The sequence below is a fragment of the Capra hircus genome, chromosome 12, assembly GCF_001704415.2.
Source record: "Capra hircus breed San Clemente chromosome 12, ASM170441v1, whole genome shotgun sequence".
Lineage (NCBI taxonomy): Eukaryota > Metazoa > Chordata > Mammalia > Artiodactyla > Bovidae > Capra > Capra hircus.
The window spans coordinates 66194631-66216496 of record NC_030819.1 but is presented as its reverse complement, the minus strand read 5'-3'; the positions used below and the strand labels follow the sequence as shown (position 1 = coordinate 66216496).

General features: G+C 43.3%; 1 protein-coding gene across 5 annotated transcripts in view; it reads left to right on the top strand.

The window, feature by feature from the left end:
* Nucleotides 1-21866, top strand: part of RNASEH2B (ribonuclease H2 subunit B) — a 76000-nt gene that overhangs the window by 35596 nt on the left and 18538 nt on the right. For all 5 annotated transcript variants that reach the window (XR_001918910.1, XM_018056281.1, XM_018056279.1 and 2 more), the window contains 4 exon segments: nucleotides 5978-6042; nucleotides 7835-7940; nucleotides 10618-10699; nucleotides 12167-12209. Coding sequence is in view for 4 of the 5 variants with exons in the window: in XM_018056281.1 (XP_017911770.1) it covers nucleotides 5978-6042; nucleotides 7835-7940; nucleotides 10618-10699; nucleotides 12167-12209 (296 nt within the window). In the remaining variant the exon portion in view is untranslated.

Sequence of the window (21866 nt, the reverse complement as noted above, 5' to 3'; positions counted from 1 at the left end):
TTGTAAGAATACACAGAAGAACTATACAAAAAAGATCTTCATGACCTAGATAACCATGATGGTGTGATCACTCACCTAGAGCCAGACATCTTGGAATGCAAGGTCAAGTGAGCCTTAGGAAACATCACTACAAACAAAACTAGTGGAGGTGATAGAATTCCAGTTGAGCTATTTCAAATCCTAAAAGATGATACTGTGAAAGTGCTGCACTCAATATGCCAGCAAATATGGGAAACTCAGCAGTGGCCACAGGGCTGGAATGGGTCAGTTTTCATTCCAATCCCAAAGAAAGGCAATGCCAAAGAATGCTCAAACTACTGCACAATTGCACTCATCTCACGTGCCAGCAAAGTAATGCTCAGAATTCTCCAAGCCAAGCTTCAACAGTATGTGAACTGTGAACTTCCAGATGCTCAAGCTGGTTTTAGAAAGGGCAGCGGAACCAGAGATCAAATTGCCAACATCCGTTGAATCATCGAAAAAGCAAGAGAGTTCCAGGAAACCATCTGCTTTATTGACTACACCAAAGCCTTTGACCGTGTGGATCAGAATAAACTGTGGAAAATTCTGAAAGAGATGGGAATACCAGACCACTTGACCTGCCTCCTGAGAAATCAGTATGCAGGTCAAGAAGCAACAGTTAGAACTGGACCACAGACTGGTTCAAAATCGGGAAAGGAGTACATCAAGGCTGCATATTGTCACCCTGCTTATTTAACTTATATACAGAGTACATCATGTGAAATGCCTGGCTGGATAAAGTACAAGATGGAATCAAGATTGCTGGGAGAAATATCCATAACCTCAGATATGCTGATGACACCATTCTTGAAAAAGAACTAAAGAGCCTCTTGATGAACGTGACAGAGGAGAGTGAAAAAGTTTCTCAGAAAACTAAGATCATGGCATCCAGTGCAATCACTTCATGGCAAATAGATGGGGAAAACAATGGAAACAGTGACAGACTTTATTTTCTTGGGCTCCAAAATCACTGCAGATGGTGACTGCAGCCATGAAATTAAAAGACCCTTGCTCCTTGGAAGGAAAGCTGTGATCAACCTAGAGAGCATATTAAAAAGCAGAGACATTACTTTGCCAACAAGTGTCTGTCTAGTCAAAGCTATGGTTTTTCCAGAAGTCATGTATGGATGTGAGTGTTGGACTATAAAGAAAGCTGAGTGCCAAAGAATTGATGCTTTTGAACTGTGGTGTTGAAGAAGACTCTTGAGAGTCCCTTGGACTGCAAGGAGATACACCAGTCCATCCTAAAGGAAATCAGTCCTGAATACTCATTGAAGGGACTGATGCTGAAGCTGAAGCTCCAATACTTTGGTCACCTGATGCAAAGAACTGACTCATTGAAAAAGACCTTGATGCTGGGAAAGATTGAAGGCAGGAGGAGAAGGGGACGACAGAGGATGAGATAGTTGGATGGCATCACTAACTTGATGGACATGAGTTTGAGTAAACTCTGGGAGTTGGTGATGGACAGGGAGGCCTGGCGTGCTTCAGTCCACGGGGTCCCAAAGAGTCAGACGTGACTGAATGACTGAACTGAACTGAACTGACAGAACATGCTGTGGTAATTTTCATAATCGTGGATCATCTGTGGCCTTCATGAATATTTTAAACCACTTTGCTTATCAAAATAGGTAAATTTTAAAATTAAGTGGTAGTTTATGTACTTCGTCCTTGTATAGCATTCTGGGGTATTCAAGTTGCATATTTCTTAGTGATCATCTTGTCCAGGGAATGTTTAATTCAAAATAAATTTGCAGTTTAAACACTTAGGAAAAAAAAACCTCTAGCCCCACCTGGCTTCATTAAGTGAATTGTACGACACTTGAAGGAAAAAATAATACTCAAAAGAAATAATGATACCTAGATTATTTTAGAAATTAAATGAGAAAGGCATATTTCCCAACTAATTTTATGAAATCAGAGTGGCTAAAAGAAAACTATAATTTAGTATTCTTTATGATCATAGACTGAAAAATACTTTAAAAATATAGCAAATTAACTGTGTAAAAAGGACAGTATGTTAAAACCAAGTGAGGTTTATCATAGGAGTGCAGAGTTGGTTGAACATTAGAAAATCAATCAGTATGATTCACCATATTTATGCATAACAAAAGAAAAACTGGATGATCATCTCAACAGATGTAGGAAAAACCCTTAACAAAATTCAGTCATTATATAAATTCTCAGCACATTAGAGATAGAAAGGAACCTCCTCATTCTTTTAAAGGACATCCATGATAAACGTAAGCTAATATCATACTTCACTGTGAAAGACTGAACGCACTTTTTCCCTAAGATTGGGACAAGATAATGATGTCAGTCCTCTCCCGTCTTACTCACCAATGTGGTGGACATCCTAGCGGTTTTGATAAGAACAAAATTAAAGGTATATAGCTTAGAAAGTAATAGTGAATTGTCTTTTTGCATCAACAATATGGGTCATGTATATAAAAAGCTCAAAAGAATTTACCAAAAAAAATAAAAATCACTGAAACCAATAAACAAGTTCCCAGGATATAAGGTCAATATACAGAAATCAATTCTGTTTCTGTATATTAGCAGTGAACAATTGGACAGTGGAATAAAAGCATGCCATTTGTATATTAAAAAATCATGAGGTTGTAGGGATAAAGGTAGCATAATATATGCAAGACCAGTACACTGAACAACGGTAAAACATTGCAAAGAAAAATTAAAGAATTAAATAAATAGAGAGATATACCATGTTCATGAGTTGGAAGACTCAGTATTGTTAAGATGACCATCTTCTCTAGATTTAATGCAATGCCTCTCAGGGTTGTTGTGTTGTTTTTTTGTTTTTGTTTTTTTTTTTTAATTGATAAGCTGATTCTAGAATTTATAAAACTGTGCAGAGAATCTGTAGTAGTCAAAACAATTTTGAAAAAGAAGAACAAGTTGGAAAACTTATACAACCTGATTTCAAGACTTACTGTAAAACTACAACAGACAAGAAAGTATGGCATTGGAACAGGGATAAAGAGATAGTTACATGGAACCAAACAGAATAGAAATGGACTGACATTTATGAAGCCAGTTGTTTTTTTCAGTGGTGTCAAGACAATTCAATGGGAGAAAAGATAATCTTTTCAACATATGACCTGGAAAAATTGGATATCCATGTGAAAACATTGACTCTTACCTCAGAATCATACACAAAAATTAACTTGAAATGGATTAATAACTTAAATGCAAAAAATGAAAACTACTGAATTTCTAGAAAAAGCCATAGAAGAAAACCTTTGTGACCTTGAGGACAGGCAAAGATTTCATAGAACACAAAAGCCACTAACCATTAAAAAAATTGTAGGTTACATTTCAGTAAAATTAATATCTTCTCTTTTCTGAAAGATACCATTAAGAAAAAAAAAGACAAACTACAGTTGAAAGAAAATAGTTACATGACAAATATCTGATAGTGTATGTGTGTATATATGTGTGTGTGTATCCCAAATGTATAAAGACCTCTTAACACACTGATAAAATGATATCCTGGCTTCCCAGGTGACTCTAGTGGCAAAGAACCTACCTGCCAATGCAGGAGATGTAAGAGACATGGGTTTGATCCCCAGGTTGGGAAGATCCCCTGGAGGAGGGCATGGCAACCCACTCCAGTATTCTTACCTGGAGAATCCCATGGACAGAGGAGCCTGGCAGTCTGCAGTCCATAAGGTCACAATGAACACCAAATCCATGGCTTCTCAGACACCATCCAGGTTGAGAAGGAATCCAGTGCTCCTGTTTACCAGCTCAGTGACTTTGGACAGTTTATTTTAACTTCAAACCTAGTTTTTTAAGGTGGAGACAAATAGTAGTTTCCACCTGAGATTCATTCTGAGCATTTAGTGAGAAAACATGTGAAGAACTTAGCACAGGCTTGAAGATGTGATGTTATTATCACTAATGAGCTATTTCATTTTTTCTTAAATAACATGAAGGACTTGCCATGTGCCAGATGTTGTACATCCCCTCATTTGATAGGTGACTGGGCGTGTAGGAGCCCCAGCAGTACCGCTCAGAGCCTGGTCTCCTCTTCTGAACCAGCATTCTAGAGGGAAGGGGGCTGCAAGGAGCTCAGACAGTGAGCAAGAGGAAGGAAAGCTGTGGCAGGTTGTAGATCATCCTTTCACGAAATTTGGAGGCAGAGGCAAGAGACGAGCGAGCGGCAGAGTCAAGGTGGGATTCTTGGATGGGAGCCTCTAGGGAGATTGTCGCAGGCAACGGTCGGAAGGTCTGAGAGTCAGCAGCACACGTGTTCTGAGTGGTGGCCGTGTGCTCTTAGAAGCGGCCCTCCTTTTGTAAAGAAATACTGCATCAGCTCCAGGGAGGCTGAGTCTAGCCTCACCTGCCTTGGTTCCCCAGCAGGCCATTTGCAGCCCCTCCTTTTCATTATTCCAGTGGCACGTCCTGCGGACATGGGTGCAGAGGGCCAGCCCTGACTCTGTCCGCCTCCTAGTTAGTGCCCGCAGTGTTGATGACCACAGGCTGAGATGGGGAGGACACAGCAAGAGCTGGCTGAGGCCAGCCCCTCCCCGTACACACCGTCTCACTGAAACTCCAGCAGTTTAACTGTCTGCAGAAAACCACCCCTGCGTAAGCAGTTTCCGTTTCCCACCATGATTACAGAGGAAAGAGAAAGCGTCATTACAGAGGAAAGAAAAAGGCGAGCTTGCATCTGGCCTTAGGAATCCCAGTGGTCCTGAAGCTAACTCCTGCGTGGAGGCGGGAGGGAAGAGCTGCCCCTGCTGATGGCACAGAAAGCAAGAAACCCCGTGAGCGAGGTGTTACCGAGGAAATAACGGCTTAATGTCATATACCATATATATGCTACACGTGACATTAAGCCGTTAGATTACATAAAGCTAGCTGGATTGTGAGAAGAGGAAGTATAATTTATAGATGAAACTTTTATCCCCATAAAGGGCCAAATTGAGCCTATCGTAAATCTAAATTCCCCTGAAATAGCTATGGCTATATTGGTAATACATTAGAAGATAAATCTTTTCTTCTTTCTCCACCAGTCCCACCAGAACAGTTCTAAGTAGTTAACACAATTCTTTTCCTGAATGTATGCAATGAACTTCTTAGGCACCTGCATTTAGCTTCAGTTTTTTTTCTTGGGATTTCCATTTTTATTTTAGAAAAGAAATCTTTCATTGAAAACATTGGGGTGATCTTGAAATTATTCAGAAAAATGAAGATGGCTTAGTGTGTTAATTTGCTGAGTTTTTAAAATGACCTTTTCAGACAATAACTAGATTTACTGTAGTGACCATTTCAGAGTATGTGTAAATATCAAATCACTATACCTGAAACCAATACAATATTGTATGTCAATTATATTCAGTTAAAAAGTTACCTTTCCTCCAGATTTATCAGTACAGTTGTTTTCAGTTTTATTAAGAAATAATTGACATATGTCACTGTGTAGGTTTATATTGTACAGAATGATAGTTTGATTTACATATATTTTGAAATGACTATCACAGTAGATTTAGTTAACATCCACCATCTCATATAAATACAATGAAGAGAAAAAAGTTTCTCCTTGTGATGAGAACTATTTGTATAATTTGATAATTTTCTTAAATTCTCACTCATTTAATGTGAGTGAGAACCTGAGGTGTCCCAGTTCTGTTTAGGAATTTTTTTTTTTCCCCAGTGTCTGAAGAATGCTCTCAGGGTTATTAATTGAGTTTTTTAAGAATATAAAGTGTTACTTATTTTTTGGCTGCACCTTGCAACTTGTGGAATCTTAACTTTCCCAACCGGGGATTGAACCAGGGCCCTCACAATGAAAGCACGGAGTCCTCATCACTGGACCACCAGGGAATTCCTTGAAATTTTTAAACTGTTACCTTGTATATGAAATAGCCTTATGAGTTTATTTTTTGCTTAACCTACTGCCCTGTCTTTTTTTTCTTTTAATTTAATGCAGAAGTAGACAAGAAGAAATATTACAAGTACAGCAAAGAGAAGACATTAAAATGGCTAGAAAAAAAGGTACAGTACCCCTCAGTGCCTTGTGGCAGAAAGAGTTTAATGTTCCTTTTTAAAAATGTTTAGAGAGAAGGTAGTAAGCCTGACCCCAAAAACCATCTTGAAAGTCCACCTACAAGAGAGAAGCTATACAAAAATCTCCCAAGTGCAAGAAGAATCTGACTTTCCACTTTTCCTAACTCAGGTAGCTCTGGACTTAGCTTGATGTGCTTGCTCCCATTTCCCCGTGATGCTCACCACTGAATAAAGAAGTCCTTGCTAGTTGCTGGTATAGACTTGAGTCTTCCAAGCCAGGTAATAGCAGGGCCACGTGTACTCTCTGTCAGTCCTGCAGCCATCTCAAAGGTGACATTGCTCACACACGACCTGCAGGGGACCAGGCAGACGGGGTTCGGGGTTAGCATCTAGGTGCTGAAGACGGGTCTTATTCCAGGCAAGCCCTACTCAATGTAAGATCTCGTGCAGTGTTTTTCCAATCAATTTAGTGGATCACAACCAGTATTTCTCTCGGAATGGAATGGAATAGCATGGGCTAGGATAGACTAGGCTGAATTAAAAGGAAAGTTGGATCGAGAGTTTGGGATTACCAGATGCAAAGTGGTATATATAGAATGGGTAAACAGTGAGGTCGCACTGTATAGCACAGGAAACTGTATCCAATATCCTATGGAAACCCATAATGGAAAAGAATTTGCAAAAGAAAAAACTGAGATTGTTGCATATAATCAAATATATATCCTTATATGGTTTTAAAAAAAAAAAAGCACAAGATAAGGGCAAGTGTTAAGTATGACTCTGTAACATATTTATATATGTTTTGGCCTGTTTGGTTGCTCAGTATTTCTTACTGTGCATACAGCGAAGAAACAAAAAAGCCCCTGGTCTAAGGATATCGCTTGCTTTCGCAGTGATAAAGAATCTCAGCAGACCAGATCTGTGGATGACAAAGGTTTTGCAAGCTTTGTGGATATCAGTTCTAGCAGTGATTCCGAAGACTCTCTTCTGTCTTGTACATGAGAACCATGTTTGTCACGTCATGTTAATGGGCACCTTGGGAGCCTGGGAACATGGAAAGGAACCTTGCAGTATTAATCAGGCTCCTTTGTGTGAAGTAGGGAAAAGGTTTAAAAAGTGCATGTGTTTCACTCTTCACTTGCATCATCAGTAGTCTTTGCATTTGTGGGATTCTGTGTAGATGAAGAATGAGAAGTGCTGAGCAGAAACTGGGCATTTAGCTTTTGCTCTTAGCAAATGATAATGACATGAAATAGAGAAGTGAAGTTTATATTTATTGTGTTTCCTTTCTTAAATTTCTAAACTTTCTAAAGTGAGAAATTTATATTATTTCTTCTCCTTAGAAAGTCATAAAATACAAGTTTTGTGCCATCTTCTGTCTTAAGGGCCTAACATCCATTAACTCATTTAGTCCTCACAGCAGTCCTGTGAGATCGGCGCTATCTTTCTTTCCCTTTCACAGGTGGAGGCACAGAGAGGTTCAGTAAGCAGTCTGTGGTCACAGAGCAAACCCAAGCAGCCTGCCTCCAGAATCAGTGCTCTCGCACGGTGTAGGCCTTAGGCAGTCCCCGTACCGAGCTCAGCCTGCAGTGTAGTCACTACCCCTCACCTATCTCCAAATATGAAGCCATCTCTTATCTTCTGAAGATATATCTAGATCTGGACTACTTCTTCCTGGGCCTTAAACGGATTGAGGTCATGGGTTTAGAAAGTCTGGAAAGTCAGGGTGTCTAAAGTTAGTTGAAAATATCCTGATATTCCCCCTTTGGTTATTTCGTAGGTTAATCAGACTGTGGCAGCATTAAAAACCAGTAAGGTAAATGTCAGTGCCCGGGTACAGTCTACTGCATTTTTCTCTGGTGGCCAGGTTTCCAGTGACAAGGACGGTAAGTGAATCATTTTTTGTTTTGTTTTGTCTGGAGTGAGTCGCCAATGTGTAAATGCCCATCTTAGGATTTAAAAACCTTAATGTCTCAGAAACTTCACATTCTTGCCAATGTGTTCACTTAGATCTCATGGCAGGTGTGCATTTTATTTCAAAACCAAGTAGTCCTTCTGCTGTAGATCACTTCTATCACTAATTGATACTTAAGTCATTCATTCACAAAATCTATATCTTGCACTAATAGTAATAACAACCCTTGCTATCATTTATTGAGGGTGTGATGTGTGCCATGCCATTTACTAAGTTGCCAGCGTGCACATACTTGCTCATCTGAGCCCCCCTCCAAGTTTCACTTTACATCGAGTTTCGAGGTGGTGTGCAGAGTCACACAGCTAGTAAATGGCAGAGCTGAACTACTGATGGAGCTCGCCTGGCACTTAAGCCCACACTCGTAACCTTTTTGTTGCACTGTTCTTGGGGAGGCGAGGATTTCCAGAGCTGTATCTGTTTGCATCTTACTCTCCAGAAGCATAAGTCCTACTGTAGGTCTCAATATTTTGATTTTGATGAAAATTTATTCACTGGACAATTAATTCTTTAAGACACATTCTTTTGCCTTTCTCATTGTAGTGTCCTCTTACCTTCATATGTGTAGTCGAATAACAACAGCTATCTGATACAATTTACTTTCTGAAATGGTAGGACAGTAATTATCCTGCTTTAAACTCTTAATTCAGTGTTCCCCTGTTCTAAATATACGACTCCAAAACATCTGAGTTTCGTCATTTAAAAAACAAGTACCAAGCAGCCTGTTGGTGATTGGCTATGATGCAGGCAGCCTTTGATGCAGAAACCCACCTCACAGTGCCTTGCACACACAGATGGTGGCTGGCTCCCGCCCTTCTGGGAGTGGTGAGCTGCCCTTGCCGTCTGAGTTAACGAGCTGTCAGTGTCTCTGATAGGCTCCAACAGAAGGAGAGGGAGACGGAGTCAAGTGGCTGGCTGGCCAGATAGATGGATAGATCATGGATGATGGATGGGTGGATAAAACCATGGATTTTCAGTAAAGCAGGAGAAGAGATGTTAGTGGTTATTTAGACAGATGTTCTCATCTTAAAAATGAAAACCTGTGGTCTCTGAGAAATAGGTCACTTACTCAGGGTCACCCATCCTAGCTAGCAGACCAGGTCGTCTACTCTGAGTCTGGTGTTTTTACCAAACCAGTATCTAAATCTAAGGGTCTGGGCTTTGCTATATTGCCATTGAGTGTTCTAGCCATAAAGTAAGCTTTATACTCTTTACATTCTTGCCTTTTTTAGACCTTTAGCTTGATATGTGCCAGAGGAAGCAAACAGATATGTTGGCTTTCTTATTTGCTGTATGACTCAGGAAACTCAAACAGGGGCTCTGTATCAATCTAGAGGGGTGGGGTGGGGCGGGAGATCGGAGGGAGGTTCAGCAAAAAGGGGATATATGTATACCTATGGCTGGTTCATGTTCAGGTTTAACGGAAAACAGCAAAAGTCTGTAAAGCAATTATCCTTCAATAAAAGAAGGGTCCAGTGATAACTTTCAGTTCTCAATGTTGGCAGTGAAAGTCTCTTACTAAACACTTTGAGATCAGGTCATCCAGGCAGCAGTCCCTTTCTAACTATTGATAATACTGAGGCAGATTGTTATCCTGATGTCAAATGTAGAAAAGGGAAAAAAGATGGAAATGAATATCCCAGCAGCAAGCCTGGGATAATGCTTTTGGTAGTTTATATCCCCTTGTGATTATCCCATCTATTGAGTTTGATTATCCCCTAGTATTCTACAAAAAAAAAATACTGAATTGAGGAAGAGGGCTTTAAAACAGATTTTCTCTTTTGTAACTGTATTTAATTGATACCAGAGCTTCATTTTAACACTGAAAATCCAGATGCTGTAGACGTCATGATTATACACTCTGCTGAGTTTTGTTTTTCACATTTTTAAGGCGTTTTATTAGTTTGGGATTCCCTGGTGGCTCAGACAGTAAAGCATCTTCCTGCAATGTGGGAAACCTGGGTTCAGTCCCTGGGTTGGGAAGATCCCCTGGAGAAGGCAATGGCAACCCACTCCAGTACTCTTGCCTGGAAAATCCCACTGACAGAGGAGCCTGGTAGGCTACAGACCATGTAGTTACAAAAAGATGAACATGACTGAGCAACTTCATTCCATTAGTTTGGGGTTGTATGTAACATTCAGCAAGTGCTTAATAGAGACACATTATATATTATTTCTCTTAAATGAGCATACTCATTACTGTTCAGTAATTAGATTTATTTTATATTGAAACCAACCTAGAAAAGATGGCTATTTCATATTGTTACATCTGATGTTTGAACTTTATTTGTATTCAAGGGCCTCAACTAAGAGAAGAACCCTGAATTTGTATCTGTTATTTAGTGGGCATCTATTGTATTATACTTTATTATCTCATCATATCTTCAGTGTCATTGTATATGATATCTCATACATCATATCCCCCCACCACTCTGACAGATAGATATGAGCATCCCCATTTCACACACACACAAAAAAAGCTTAAGTGACTCTCCAAAGCTAGATAGTGCCAGAATTTGAACTCCAATCAGTTTGACTGTGAAGCAACCATAATTATTACTAAATTTTTTTCTCCATTCTGTTTCTTTCAGAGGATTATGTTTGTTATGCCCATGGTCTGATATCTGATTACATCCCTAAACAATTAAGTGATGACTTATCTAAATATTTAAAGTAAGTATGGTCCATCTTTAGTCGTAATGAAGCCTAATTGTGCTTGGTTTCCTAGAGATAGGGTTCCATTATGGCTTATATAAGGGTTCCCAAATGACTCAAGTGGTAAAGAATCTGCCTGCCAATGCAGGAGCCACAGGAGACGTGGGTTCGATGCCTGGGAAGATCCCCTGGAGGAGGAAATAGCAGCCCAGTCCAGTGTTCTCGCCTGGAGAATCCCATGGACAGAGGAGCCTGGCGGGCTACAGTCCATGGGATCACAAAGAGTCAGACACGTCTGAGCGCACAAGCAAGTATGGCTTGTCATGTCACTTTTTCTGATAAGAGGTTATTCTTGAGTTGTATCTCAGACTTTATGGTTTGGAGGTGATTTTTAATGGACAGTTTTTTGATTGGAACAAATTAATTTAATGGATACTGGTTTCAAGAACCCCTGAGTATTACAATTAGAATTAAGGGTTGTTAAAATGTTAGAGGATAAATTGTGTTAAAATTTTATCCCCAGCCAGACTTAACTAATTTGGTTGATGGGATGCAAAGAGTAGATGGCAGAGTAAAATATTTTTGAAAGTTACATTTAAAGGTTGTGTACCATTTTTGTTATTTTATTATTATAATCATTAGCTGTTCCCTAGGTATTTTTATTATGCCCAGCACTTGAAACTCTACTTGAGGCTGAAAAAGATGTGTTTATTTTCTATATTTTAGCAACTACTGTTAAAATTTCATATATGTGATGATCTAATAGCTTTTCCTGATTCTTAGAATAATTTTCTCCTCTGATACATGGGAATTAAATGACTTTTTAATAGCTATAGTTGCATTTTTAGCAAATTGTATTTTTGGTCCTACTTAAAGAACAGTTAGTGGAATCTGGTTTCTGTAGTATAATATAGTACATTGAAAGCTTGCCCTGAATTGATAAAGATACCCTTCTGTTTATTATTTTCCTGAGTCTCTTTGTACCTGCTTATCTTGTTAAAGACTTGATATCTTTGTATTCCATTATTTTTTTAGATTCTTCTCTGCTGAAATTTTAAAGTTTCAGTTAAAGACTTGAGAGAAGGATGTGTCAGTTAAACTTTTCTTTAATAGAAAAGTAAAGTTCCTGTGACTTTTTGTCAGTAGAATAATTTTCACTTTTAAATATATGCTAGATTCATCATTTGTGGTGAAAAAATACATACCAAAATACATATTTATAGAGACTAAAGGAAAGCAATTCCATTGCAACCAGTGACTTCTAATTTTGTTTTTTAGCTCAGAATTCCAATACAGAGAATTAAATAGCTAAATGCACATTTTTTCACTTAGAAAAATTTCACTCTTTATAATGAGGTGATCGAACAGTAAGATATATGGAGGTGAAACTATTAGGTGAAATCAGGACTTACTAAGTCTTAAGTTGGCCCGGTCATTCTGTTTGCTTGTCTGTGAAAAATCACATTTTTATTTTTCACTCCTCAGGCTTCCAGAACCTCCAGCTTCAGTGCGAAACCCTCCATCAAAGGTAAGAAACTGTGACTAAAATATCTTTGGAGCACCTGGAAAAATAGTATACTTTTGCCACATACATTTAGTTTAGTATATGTTAAAGCATCTTAATTCATCTTATGTGGAATCAAGATTATACTGCTCTCCATCAGTATTTTTATTTTCATGGATTTTAGGTGAATCATAAATAAGGTGCTATGAAAATCAAGAAAGAGTTGGTTCTAACTCAATATCTACACTGACATATTAGAGAATCATAATTAAAATTAAGTCTTCTTGCGTGAGCTAGATCCTATAATTAATTTCATTAATCATTAGGAAAATTCTATAAATAAAACTCACTTTGCCAAATATAATTGTCATAGGCACAGAGGTACATAGAGCATGATTTTTGCAACACAGAATTCTTTGAGCAAGGATGACCACACTTTACTGTCTATACTCGAAATGATCAATGCAGTTTGTGAATCAGTGAAAAACCTTTCCTCTGCCAGATGTTCTCAAATTGCCACCCACAGCTCCTCTGCCCTGTGGACTCTCAGATACAGGGAGTAGAGAAGCCATTCACAGACCACACCCGAGAGCAAAGAGTAGCATCCCTAAGTCCGGGCCTGATTGCAAACTAGTAAGTGCTGCTCAGACACAGGGAAATAAGCACACGCACCAGCTTGTCCGTGAGGCCACCATTCTCCAGCAGGCAAAATGATGAGTACCTTGTGAATGAACGTAACACGGATGCTAAAGAACTTTCCTTCTTCCCTGCCTTCTAGGTGGCCAACATTCTCAGGATTTTTTGTTGTTGTTGTTTTTCACTTGTATACTGTTTGAAGGTGATGATGGTTCTAAAAACATTCAATACTTTGACTTTTAGGAAAGGGCATCAAATTTAAAGTGCATCATTGTTAGTTGGGGACCGTTTTTAGCAAATTGTCCAAGGAGGTTCATCTTTTCCTCACTGGAGGAAGCAGTTGGTGTAAGATCTTTATCTTTAGATCTGGGACAGACCCACAGCAGCACCAGGGGACATAAATATAGCTGTCTTGCTCTAACTAAGGTAACAGGCATATTTGTTTCTTTCTTATTTTTCTCCTTCCAAAAGCGAGGCATATTTCTTTCTCTCAAATATCTGTCTTCCTTAGTAACAGAGAGATCTAAAACTGCCCTTGAAGGATTTAGCCTTCGATGCGGTTGCTGGAAGGTAGGTTCTTTTTTTGTTGCACAAAGAGTTCACAGATGAGATTCAGAGGCGAAGTAAGCTCCGTGGGAGAGGGACGGGATGGGATGATTTGGGAGAATGGCATTGAAACATGTATACTGTCATGTAAGAAACGAATCGCTAGTCTAGGTTTGATACAGGATACAGGATGCTTGGGGCTGGTACACTGGGATGAACCAGAGAGATGGTATGGGGAGGGTGGTGGGAGCGGGGTTCAAAGTTGGGAACTCATGTACACCTGTAGTGGATTCATGTCAATGTATGGCAAAACCAATACAGTATTGTAAAGTAAAAAAATTTTTTAAAAAGCGAAGGGTTTATTGAGCGACAGTGCACTGTCAGGAGGGAGGGAGCCTGGGCAGGCTCAGAGAAGCCGCAGCGAGGCCCTTTTGGCAAGCTGGTTATATGGGCTGTGAAGGACTGGGTGGAATATTCACCCAGGGGGAGGGGGTGAGGGGGTGATCTCCTGGTTTTCGTCCCAGCTCCACCTTGCAGAGAGGAGGAGGAGTTTCTGCCCTTCTGTGGTCTTGCTCAGATCTGTCATGGCACCGGTGCATGGTGGGCACTGCTCTGTGCAATGTAATTCTATTGTAACGTGGGCACAGTGAGCGAAAGGTTACATTCGGACCAGAGGTTCCCGTATTTCTTTGTTTGCTGCTAGGTCCCTTGTCATCACAAGACTTATGATCTCCTGTCAGCCCAGAGGTTCCCACTTTTCTGTTTGCCCCCTTGGACCCCTGCCATTGTAAGATGTATGTGGTCACCCGACCTATGCCTCCTCCTTTGCTCACGTCTGGCTAATGGCCTGCTCTGATGTTCCCCTAAAGGAGTCTGCACCCTTCAAATCTTTTAAGGGTCAGAGGGTCCATGATCTGTCTTCTGGAGCTGTCTTCTGCCTGAGCAGGGGCATTGTGCCTGCCTACAGGGCCCAGATCACCTTGCCCTCTGTCAGAGATGAGGTCTCGGGGTCCTTGACAGTGGCAGAGACAGAGAGTGGGGAGTAGATGGAGGCTACAGCCCTGTCCCACAGATGTTGGTGGTCCCCATTGTCATGAAAAGAAAAGAAAGTGAAGTCGCTCAGTCGTGTCCAACTCTTTGCGACCCCATGGACTGTAGCCTACCAGGTTCCTCCATCCATGGGATTTTTTAAGCAAGAATACTGGAGTGGGTTGCCATGGGTTGAAATTCCTGGTGTCTCATCATCTGTAGGTGACACTGTTGTAAACTGAAGAAACGAGCTTAACAAGCAGGTTAAAAGGGACAGGGCCAAAAGTCAGTAGAAGTATGATTGCAATCAGAGGTCCAAGCAGGGGCAGGAACCAGGTTATGTTTGATAACACCCCTCTGACTGCAGGCCAGAAGGGGGTGGCACTGGGGTCACCCTTCCTGAAAGTGTGTAGCTTTGGGCACCGTCTTCCACCCGGCCAGTGGTGTTGATGTCGGTGCAGCACAGTTTACTGATTGCTGCACAGACCCTCCCTGTTCAGCTGGGAGATAGTCCAGGGCTATCTGTTCTCCATCACTACATCTGCTAGGAAATAAAGGGATCCCCTGTAATCCTGGTCAGAGTATATAGAATATCTGACAGGTTACAGAGCATTGCCTCAAGGGAGGCAAAGCCGCCCCCGCCCCCTGCCATGGGGACACCAAACCAATAGCAGCCCCAGTGCCTTCCAGTATGTGGTCTGTGTTGATGGTTACACCTGGGTTCCTCTGATTACTTGGCTGGCCGAGTGTGCCACAAACAAGGCAATATCTATACAAGGAAAGTGAAAGTTGCTCAGTCATGTTTGACTCTGTGCAACCCCGTGGACTATATAGTCCAGGGAATTCTCCAGGCCAGAATACTGGAGTGGGTAGCCTCTTCCTTCTCCAGGGGATCTTCCCAACCCAGGGATCGAACCCAGGTCTCCCGCATTGTGGGCAAATTCTTTACCAGCTGAGCAGCCTGGGAAGCCCGTACAAGGAAAGGTCACAGCCGATCCCAGGGAGAGGCAGAGGAGTTGGGGTTGTTCTGAGGAGGGAAGTGGCTTATGTTTCAGCCACAAAGGGACCAATATCTGGAGGAAGCGCATGCCTGGCGCACTTCAGAGGGGTTGAAAAACTCCTTAAGTGGTTTGTCCGAGAAGGGTACCCATGAAGCTTGGAGTGGGAGGCCCAGCATTATGAGAGCAGTTATGGGGTGTGAAGACGCGGTAGGACACGGGTCACAGGACTCTCAGACCGGCGGGGTTGCCACGTGGCCGCTGCCTCCACGTTGTCCAAGTTTGGCAGGACTCGGTGCCTATAGCCAGTCCTGACAGAGGGGCCCCTTATCGGCCCCCGAATGGTAGTGCTCCTCTCTTTTACAGGAGCCCTCTCCCTGAAGGTTCACGGGAAGCCTCCTCTCCATCCCTGAGGATTCACCCCTGGGGTGCATTTTCATTCACAGGGACAAGTTTTTAAAACAGGAAAAGCTCATCTTCTTTTGTAATGCAGCCGGGCCCCAGTGTAAACTTGAGGACAAGAAAGCCTGGCTGGAAAATGGAAGCCTCAACTATAATACCATCCTATGATTAGGTTTTGTGAAAGGCAGGGAAATTGGATAGAGTTTCCTTATGTTCAGTCCTTTATGACCCTAAGAGAGAATCCAGAGCTGTGCATGTCCTGTGTTGGGGAAGCTTGTCAGTTGGGACTGGTTCAGATTATATAAAAACCCTCTCTGGTAGCATCTCTGGAGGAAAAGAAATCTTGGACAGAAGCACCTAAGTCCTGATACTCTCTCCGTCTTCACCCCTCCAGTACCGTGTAATCCTCTTTATTCTCTCGTGCAAGAAGTGCAGCAGAGTGCCCTTGCCCTGTCACCCCCGACCCCTGAGAAGCAGTAGGCAGACCTCAGGGAAATACCAGAGTCCGTACCCCTTTCCTTTGTCTGGCCTCAGCCAGCGCCGCTCTCACTTAGGCTGCTTCTCAGGGGCCCCTGGCCCATTCGCTGAAGGATTCTGGGAGCTAACTCTTTCCTTGCACCTTACTTGAAAGGACCCTGAATGTTGTCATTTCCCACTGCTGTGCCCCTGAGGAAAAGACCCCTATCTGGGCACAGCCTCAAGCATTTGATGATGAATTATATATCATCTAACCCACTTACTGCCCCATGGGCATGATGGCAATGCCACTGATTGATCCCAAGTGGGACTATGAACCAGGCCAACCTGGTGTCAAGAGCACGCACAACCCTTTGCTTCAGTGAAGGGACGAGATGGTGCACAGTTAAACCTGTCAGCTGTGATAGGGTGGAAGAGGTCACCCAAGATCAGAATGAACCCTGTTTTCCCACCCGGTTGGTAGATGCCTCAGAAAGTATACAAATGATACTGTCATGTAAGAATTGAATCGCCAGTCCATGTCTGACGTAGGGTGCAGCTTGCTTGGGGCTGGTGCATGGGGATGACCCAGAGAGATGTTGTGGGGAGGGAGGTGGGAGGGGGGTTCATGTTTGGGAACGCATGTAAGAATTAAAGATTTTAAAATTTAAAAAAAAATAAAAAATTAAAAAATAAAAAAATTTTAAAAAATTAAAAAAAAATAAAATCAGAACTTATTTTTAAGACAACAACAACAACAACAAAAAAAAAGAAAGTATACAAATGTGGACCAGACACTTTCGAGGGATGTGTTGTGCTTGCAACTTACTTCATTTACCAGTTGGTGCCTGACATCCGTTGGAAACTTCAACAGCTCGCCTTAGGGTCCCATACCCCTCTCAGCCTTTTTGTTGATGCCGCCTCCGGTGTCTTTGACAGTAGAGTCCAGGCTGAGGAAGAGAGGAAGAAGCAGCATGACTTAAGAAGGGCCCGTTGGCAGGCCAGACCTCCAGCAGCCGTCAGGGCGAGACGTGACCCTCCTCCTGATCACCGCAGAGGTGCTCCCAGAAGACCCCCGCCAGGGAAAGGAACCTGTTTCAGCAGTGGGAACTCTAAACCCTGGAGCAGGGAACGCCCAGGAAACAGGTCCTGGCCTCTACCCGAGGCTCACTCTGTAGGAAGATGGGCCGTGGGACAAGAGGAAGCCCTCAGCTCTGAAGGAAGCGAGGAACTCGCCCACGTCAGTCACGGCCGTGGTTGACTGATGAGATCCAGGACTTCCCAGGGCCCCTCAGAATACAGCCACCGTCACGTGGGAGGGATGTGGGGGACCGCTGACGGGACAGGTACTCTTGTCCAGTTTCCAGTGGACACAGAAGCCGCATACTCCGTCCTCGCTTCTCATGCTGGGCGTCTTGTCCCTGAAACCTGCTCTGTTGTTGGGGTAGAAGGAAGGCCAAAAGGAAAACGTTTGACCCCCACTCTGACTTGTGCCTGGGGAGAGACCATCATAGCTCACAAGTTTCTTGTCGTGCCTGAGTGCCCTAGCCCATTATTGGGAAGAGACTTTCTCTCAGCCTTGGGGGCAACTTTTGCTCTGCCTGAAAATGAAAATCAGGGCCTATTTTTGGCTGAACTATGCGTCATACAAGACTCAGACAGTCCAGCCCATATTTTCCCCAGAAATTGGAAAACGTACAGATCCACAGATCTCAGATCAAAGAATCCCAGGATGGGCAAGATTTCCCACTTCGTTAAAAATCACCGTTAAGGAAGCTAGGATCTTCTTGCCTTCTAGGTGTCAGTTCCCCATAAAACCAGAGGCTCAACAGGGCCTCAAACCCTGATCTCAAAATTCATCAAATGTGGGCATTTGGTATTATGCCAGTCTCCTTGTAATACTCCACCCTGCCTGTCCTCAAACGAAATGGGGCACATAGAACGGTGTAAGGTGTTCAACTCATCAGTGAAGTTGTGATTGCTCTCCATCTACTCATCCCAGTCTGTACTCCATCTTTTCTCAGATCCCGGAGGACGTGGCCTGGTTTATAGTCCTTGACCTTAAAGATGCCTCCTTCTCTATACCTGTTCAGTCTGATTCTCAGTACCTCTCTCCCTTTGATGGACCGATCCAGACACCAGTGTGACCCGACAGTATACCTGAACTGTCCTTCCCCAGCGATTCCGGGACAGCTGACACCTACTTGGCAGAGCCCTAGTGAAGTAACTGCAGGCATTTAAATTAGAGATGGGGGCATTATTACAATACATAGTTGGCCTCATTATTTGCAGTCCCTTGAAGGAAGCCTCAGATCAAACCACTGCACAGATCCTCAGTTTCCTGGCTTCAGAGGATATCCCCATAGAAGGCCCAAATTTCCTCCCAGAGAGTCACCTTCCTGGGACATGTTCTAAGCACAGGAGAGTGCACCTTTAACAGCAGTCCTCCACCTACAACCACCGCATTCAGAGAGACAGCTCAGAATCGTCTTAGAAGTGGCTGGATTTTGAAGGATTTGGGTCCCTGGGTTTTGTCTCACACCATGCAATAATGCTGGAGACCCCAGTTCAATTCCTGGGTCAGGAAGATCTGCTGAGGGGATAGGCTACCCACTCCAGTATTCTTGGGCTTCCCTGGGGGCTCAGCTGGTAAAGAATCTGCCTGCAATGTGGGAGACCTGGGTTCGATACCTGTGTTGGGAAGATCCCCTAGAGAAGGAAAGAACTACCCACTCCAGGATTCTGGCCTGGAGAGTTCCATGGACTGTATAGTCCATGGGTTCGCAAAGAGTCAGACATGACTGAGCGACTTTCACTTTCTTTAGGGGCTTCCCTGGTGGCTCAGATTGTAAAGCGTCTGCCTGCAGTGCTGGAGACCTGGGTTCAATCCCTGAGTCAGGAAGATCCTCTGGAGAAGGAAATGGCAACCCACTCCAGTACTCTTGCCCAGAAAATTCCATCGACAGAGGGGCCTGGTAGACGACAGTCCATGGGATCACAGAGTTGCACACGAATGAGCAACTGCACTTAAGCCATTATATGAGGACTTGAAGGGACTAGACACAGAACCTGTAGTCTGGATGGTCAGTTTACAGGAGCATTTGATCAGATTAGTTAACCTTAAAAGTGCCTTCCAATATACTCTCAGTTCAGTCAGTCAGTCATGTCTGACACTGTGACCCCATGGACTGCAGCACGCCAGGCTTCCCTGTCCATCACCAACTCCCGGAGCTTGCTCAAACTCATCTCCATTGAGTTGCTAATGCCATCCAATCATGTTATCCTCTGTCATCCCCTTCTCCTCCCGCTTTCAATCTTGCCCAGCATCAGGGTCTTTTCAAATGAATCAATTCTTCCCATCAGATGGCCAAAGTATTAGAGCTTCAGCTTCAGCATCAGTCCTTCCAGTGAATATTCAGGACTGATTTCCTTTAGGATTGACTAATTGGATCTCCTTGCAATTCAAAGGACTCTCAACAGTCTTCTCCAACACCACAGTTCAAAAGCATCAGTTCTTCAGCACTCAGCTTTCTTTATAGTCCAACTCTCACATCCATACATGACTACTGAAAAACCATAGCTTTGACTAGACAGACCTTTGTTGGCAAAGTAATGTCTCTGCTTTTTAATGTGTACCAATATACTTTAGGTGCAGACAAATGCTGTTTGATTCCATTTACATGAGGTACCTAGAATAGTCAAATTCATCGGGTCAGAAAGTACATTGGTAGATGCCAGGGGGTGGAGGGGGTGGGGAAGGGGAATGGAGAGTTGGTGTTTAATGGAGACCAAGTTTTCATATAGAGAGATGAATTTGGGAGCTGGATAATGGAGAGAATATGAATGTACCTAGTGCCACTGAGCTGTACAGAGATTAAATATGGTTAGAATAGTATGTTCTATATTATGTGACTTGTACCACAAAAAAAAGAAAATGTTTTTAATGGCTCTGACTAATGCCCCAGCCCTAGAGATTCCAGATCTAAACAAGCTCTTTACTCTGTTTTCCCCAGAAAAACAGGGAATTAGCCCTGGGAATTCTTGCCCCAAAGGTGGGACCAGTCCCATGGCTGATGGCATCTCTCTCCAAGCAGTTGGGCCCAGTGGCCTCTGGCTGCCTCACATTTTGTGAGGGGGGCCTCCAGTCAGCCATTGGTATCCCCTAATTTCTACCAGCTGGGTAGAAGCCTTTTCAACTAAGACTGAGGGAGACCAGGAGGTAATAAAGGCATCACTTAAGGAAATAATTCCTCAGTTGAGACTTCCACGGTCTTTACAGAGTGGCCACAGTCCCTCTTTTGTGGCTCAGGTCACCCAACTAGTCTCTCCAGCCCTGGGCACTTGGCCTGGAGGCCTCGAGGCCTCAGTCGTCAGGGAAAGTGGAAAAGGCAAATCAAACTTTAAAAAGAACCCTGGCTAAACTTTGTCGAGACGTCGGAACCGTGGACAAAGCTTTTACCCACAGCCCTCCTGAGAATCAGGGCAGCACCCAAAACAGGGCTATGGCTCAGCCCCTTTGGAATGACTGGCCGCAGGTAGGCCCTTTGTTCCTTCCGATATTTTGGTGGACACCAGAACTGGTGAGCTCACTAAGTAACTAACTAATTGGGGCCAAACCCAACAGATGATTTCATGGGGGGGTGGGGCGCAGGTTACCTACCTTGGGGCAGCACTTTGTAACCTGTCAGGTATTCTATCTACTCTGGCCAGGATCACGGGGGATCCCTTAATTCCATAGCAGATGTAGTGATGGAGAACAGATAGCCCTGGACTATCTCCCAGCTGAACAGGGAGCGTCTGTGCAGCAATCAGTAAACTATGCTGCACCGACATCAACACCACTGGCCGGGTGGAAGACGGTGCCCAAAGCACGTACGAACAGGCCCAAAGCTACACGCTTTCAGGAAGGGTGACCCCTGTGCCACCCCCTTCTGGCCTGCAGTCAGAGGGGTGTTACCAAATACAACCTGGTTCCTGCCCCTGCTTGGACCTCTGATCACAGTAATGGTTTTGCTGATTTGGGGGCCCATCCCTTTTTAACTTACTTGTTAAGTTCGTTTCTTCTGGTTAAAACTGTGTCACCTACAGATGACGATACACCAGGGATTTCAACTCATTTTTCATGACAATGGGGACCACCAACATCCGTGGGACAGAGCTGTAGCCTCCGTCTACCCCGCACTCTCTGTCTCTGCCACTGTCAAGGACCCCGAGACCTCATCTCTGATAGAGAGCAAGGTGATCTGGGCCCCACAGGCAGGCACAAATACCCCTGCTCAGCTTGAGGCAGCTCCAGAAGACGGATCATGGACCCTCTTAAAAATATCTGAAGGGCTCAGATTCCTTGAGAAGGGAAATGTTAGAGCAGGCCGTTAGCCAGACGTGAGCAGAGAAGGAGGCATGGGTCAGGTGACCGTAATACATCTTGCAATGACAGGGGTCCTGGAGCAAACACAGAAAAGTGGGACCCTCCGAGCCAACAGGAAGCCATACATCTTGTGAGAACAAGGTCCCAGAGGCAAAGAAAGAAATGCAGGAACCTCTGGTCCGAATGTAACCTTTCGCTCACTGTGCCCACGTTACAACAGAATTAGCATTGCACAGAGCAGTGCCC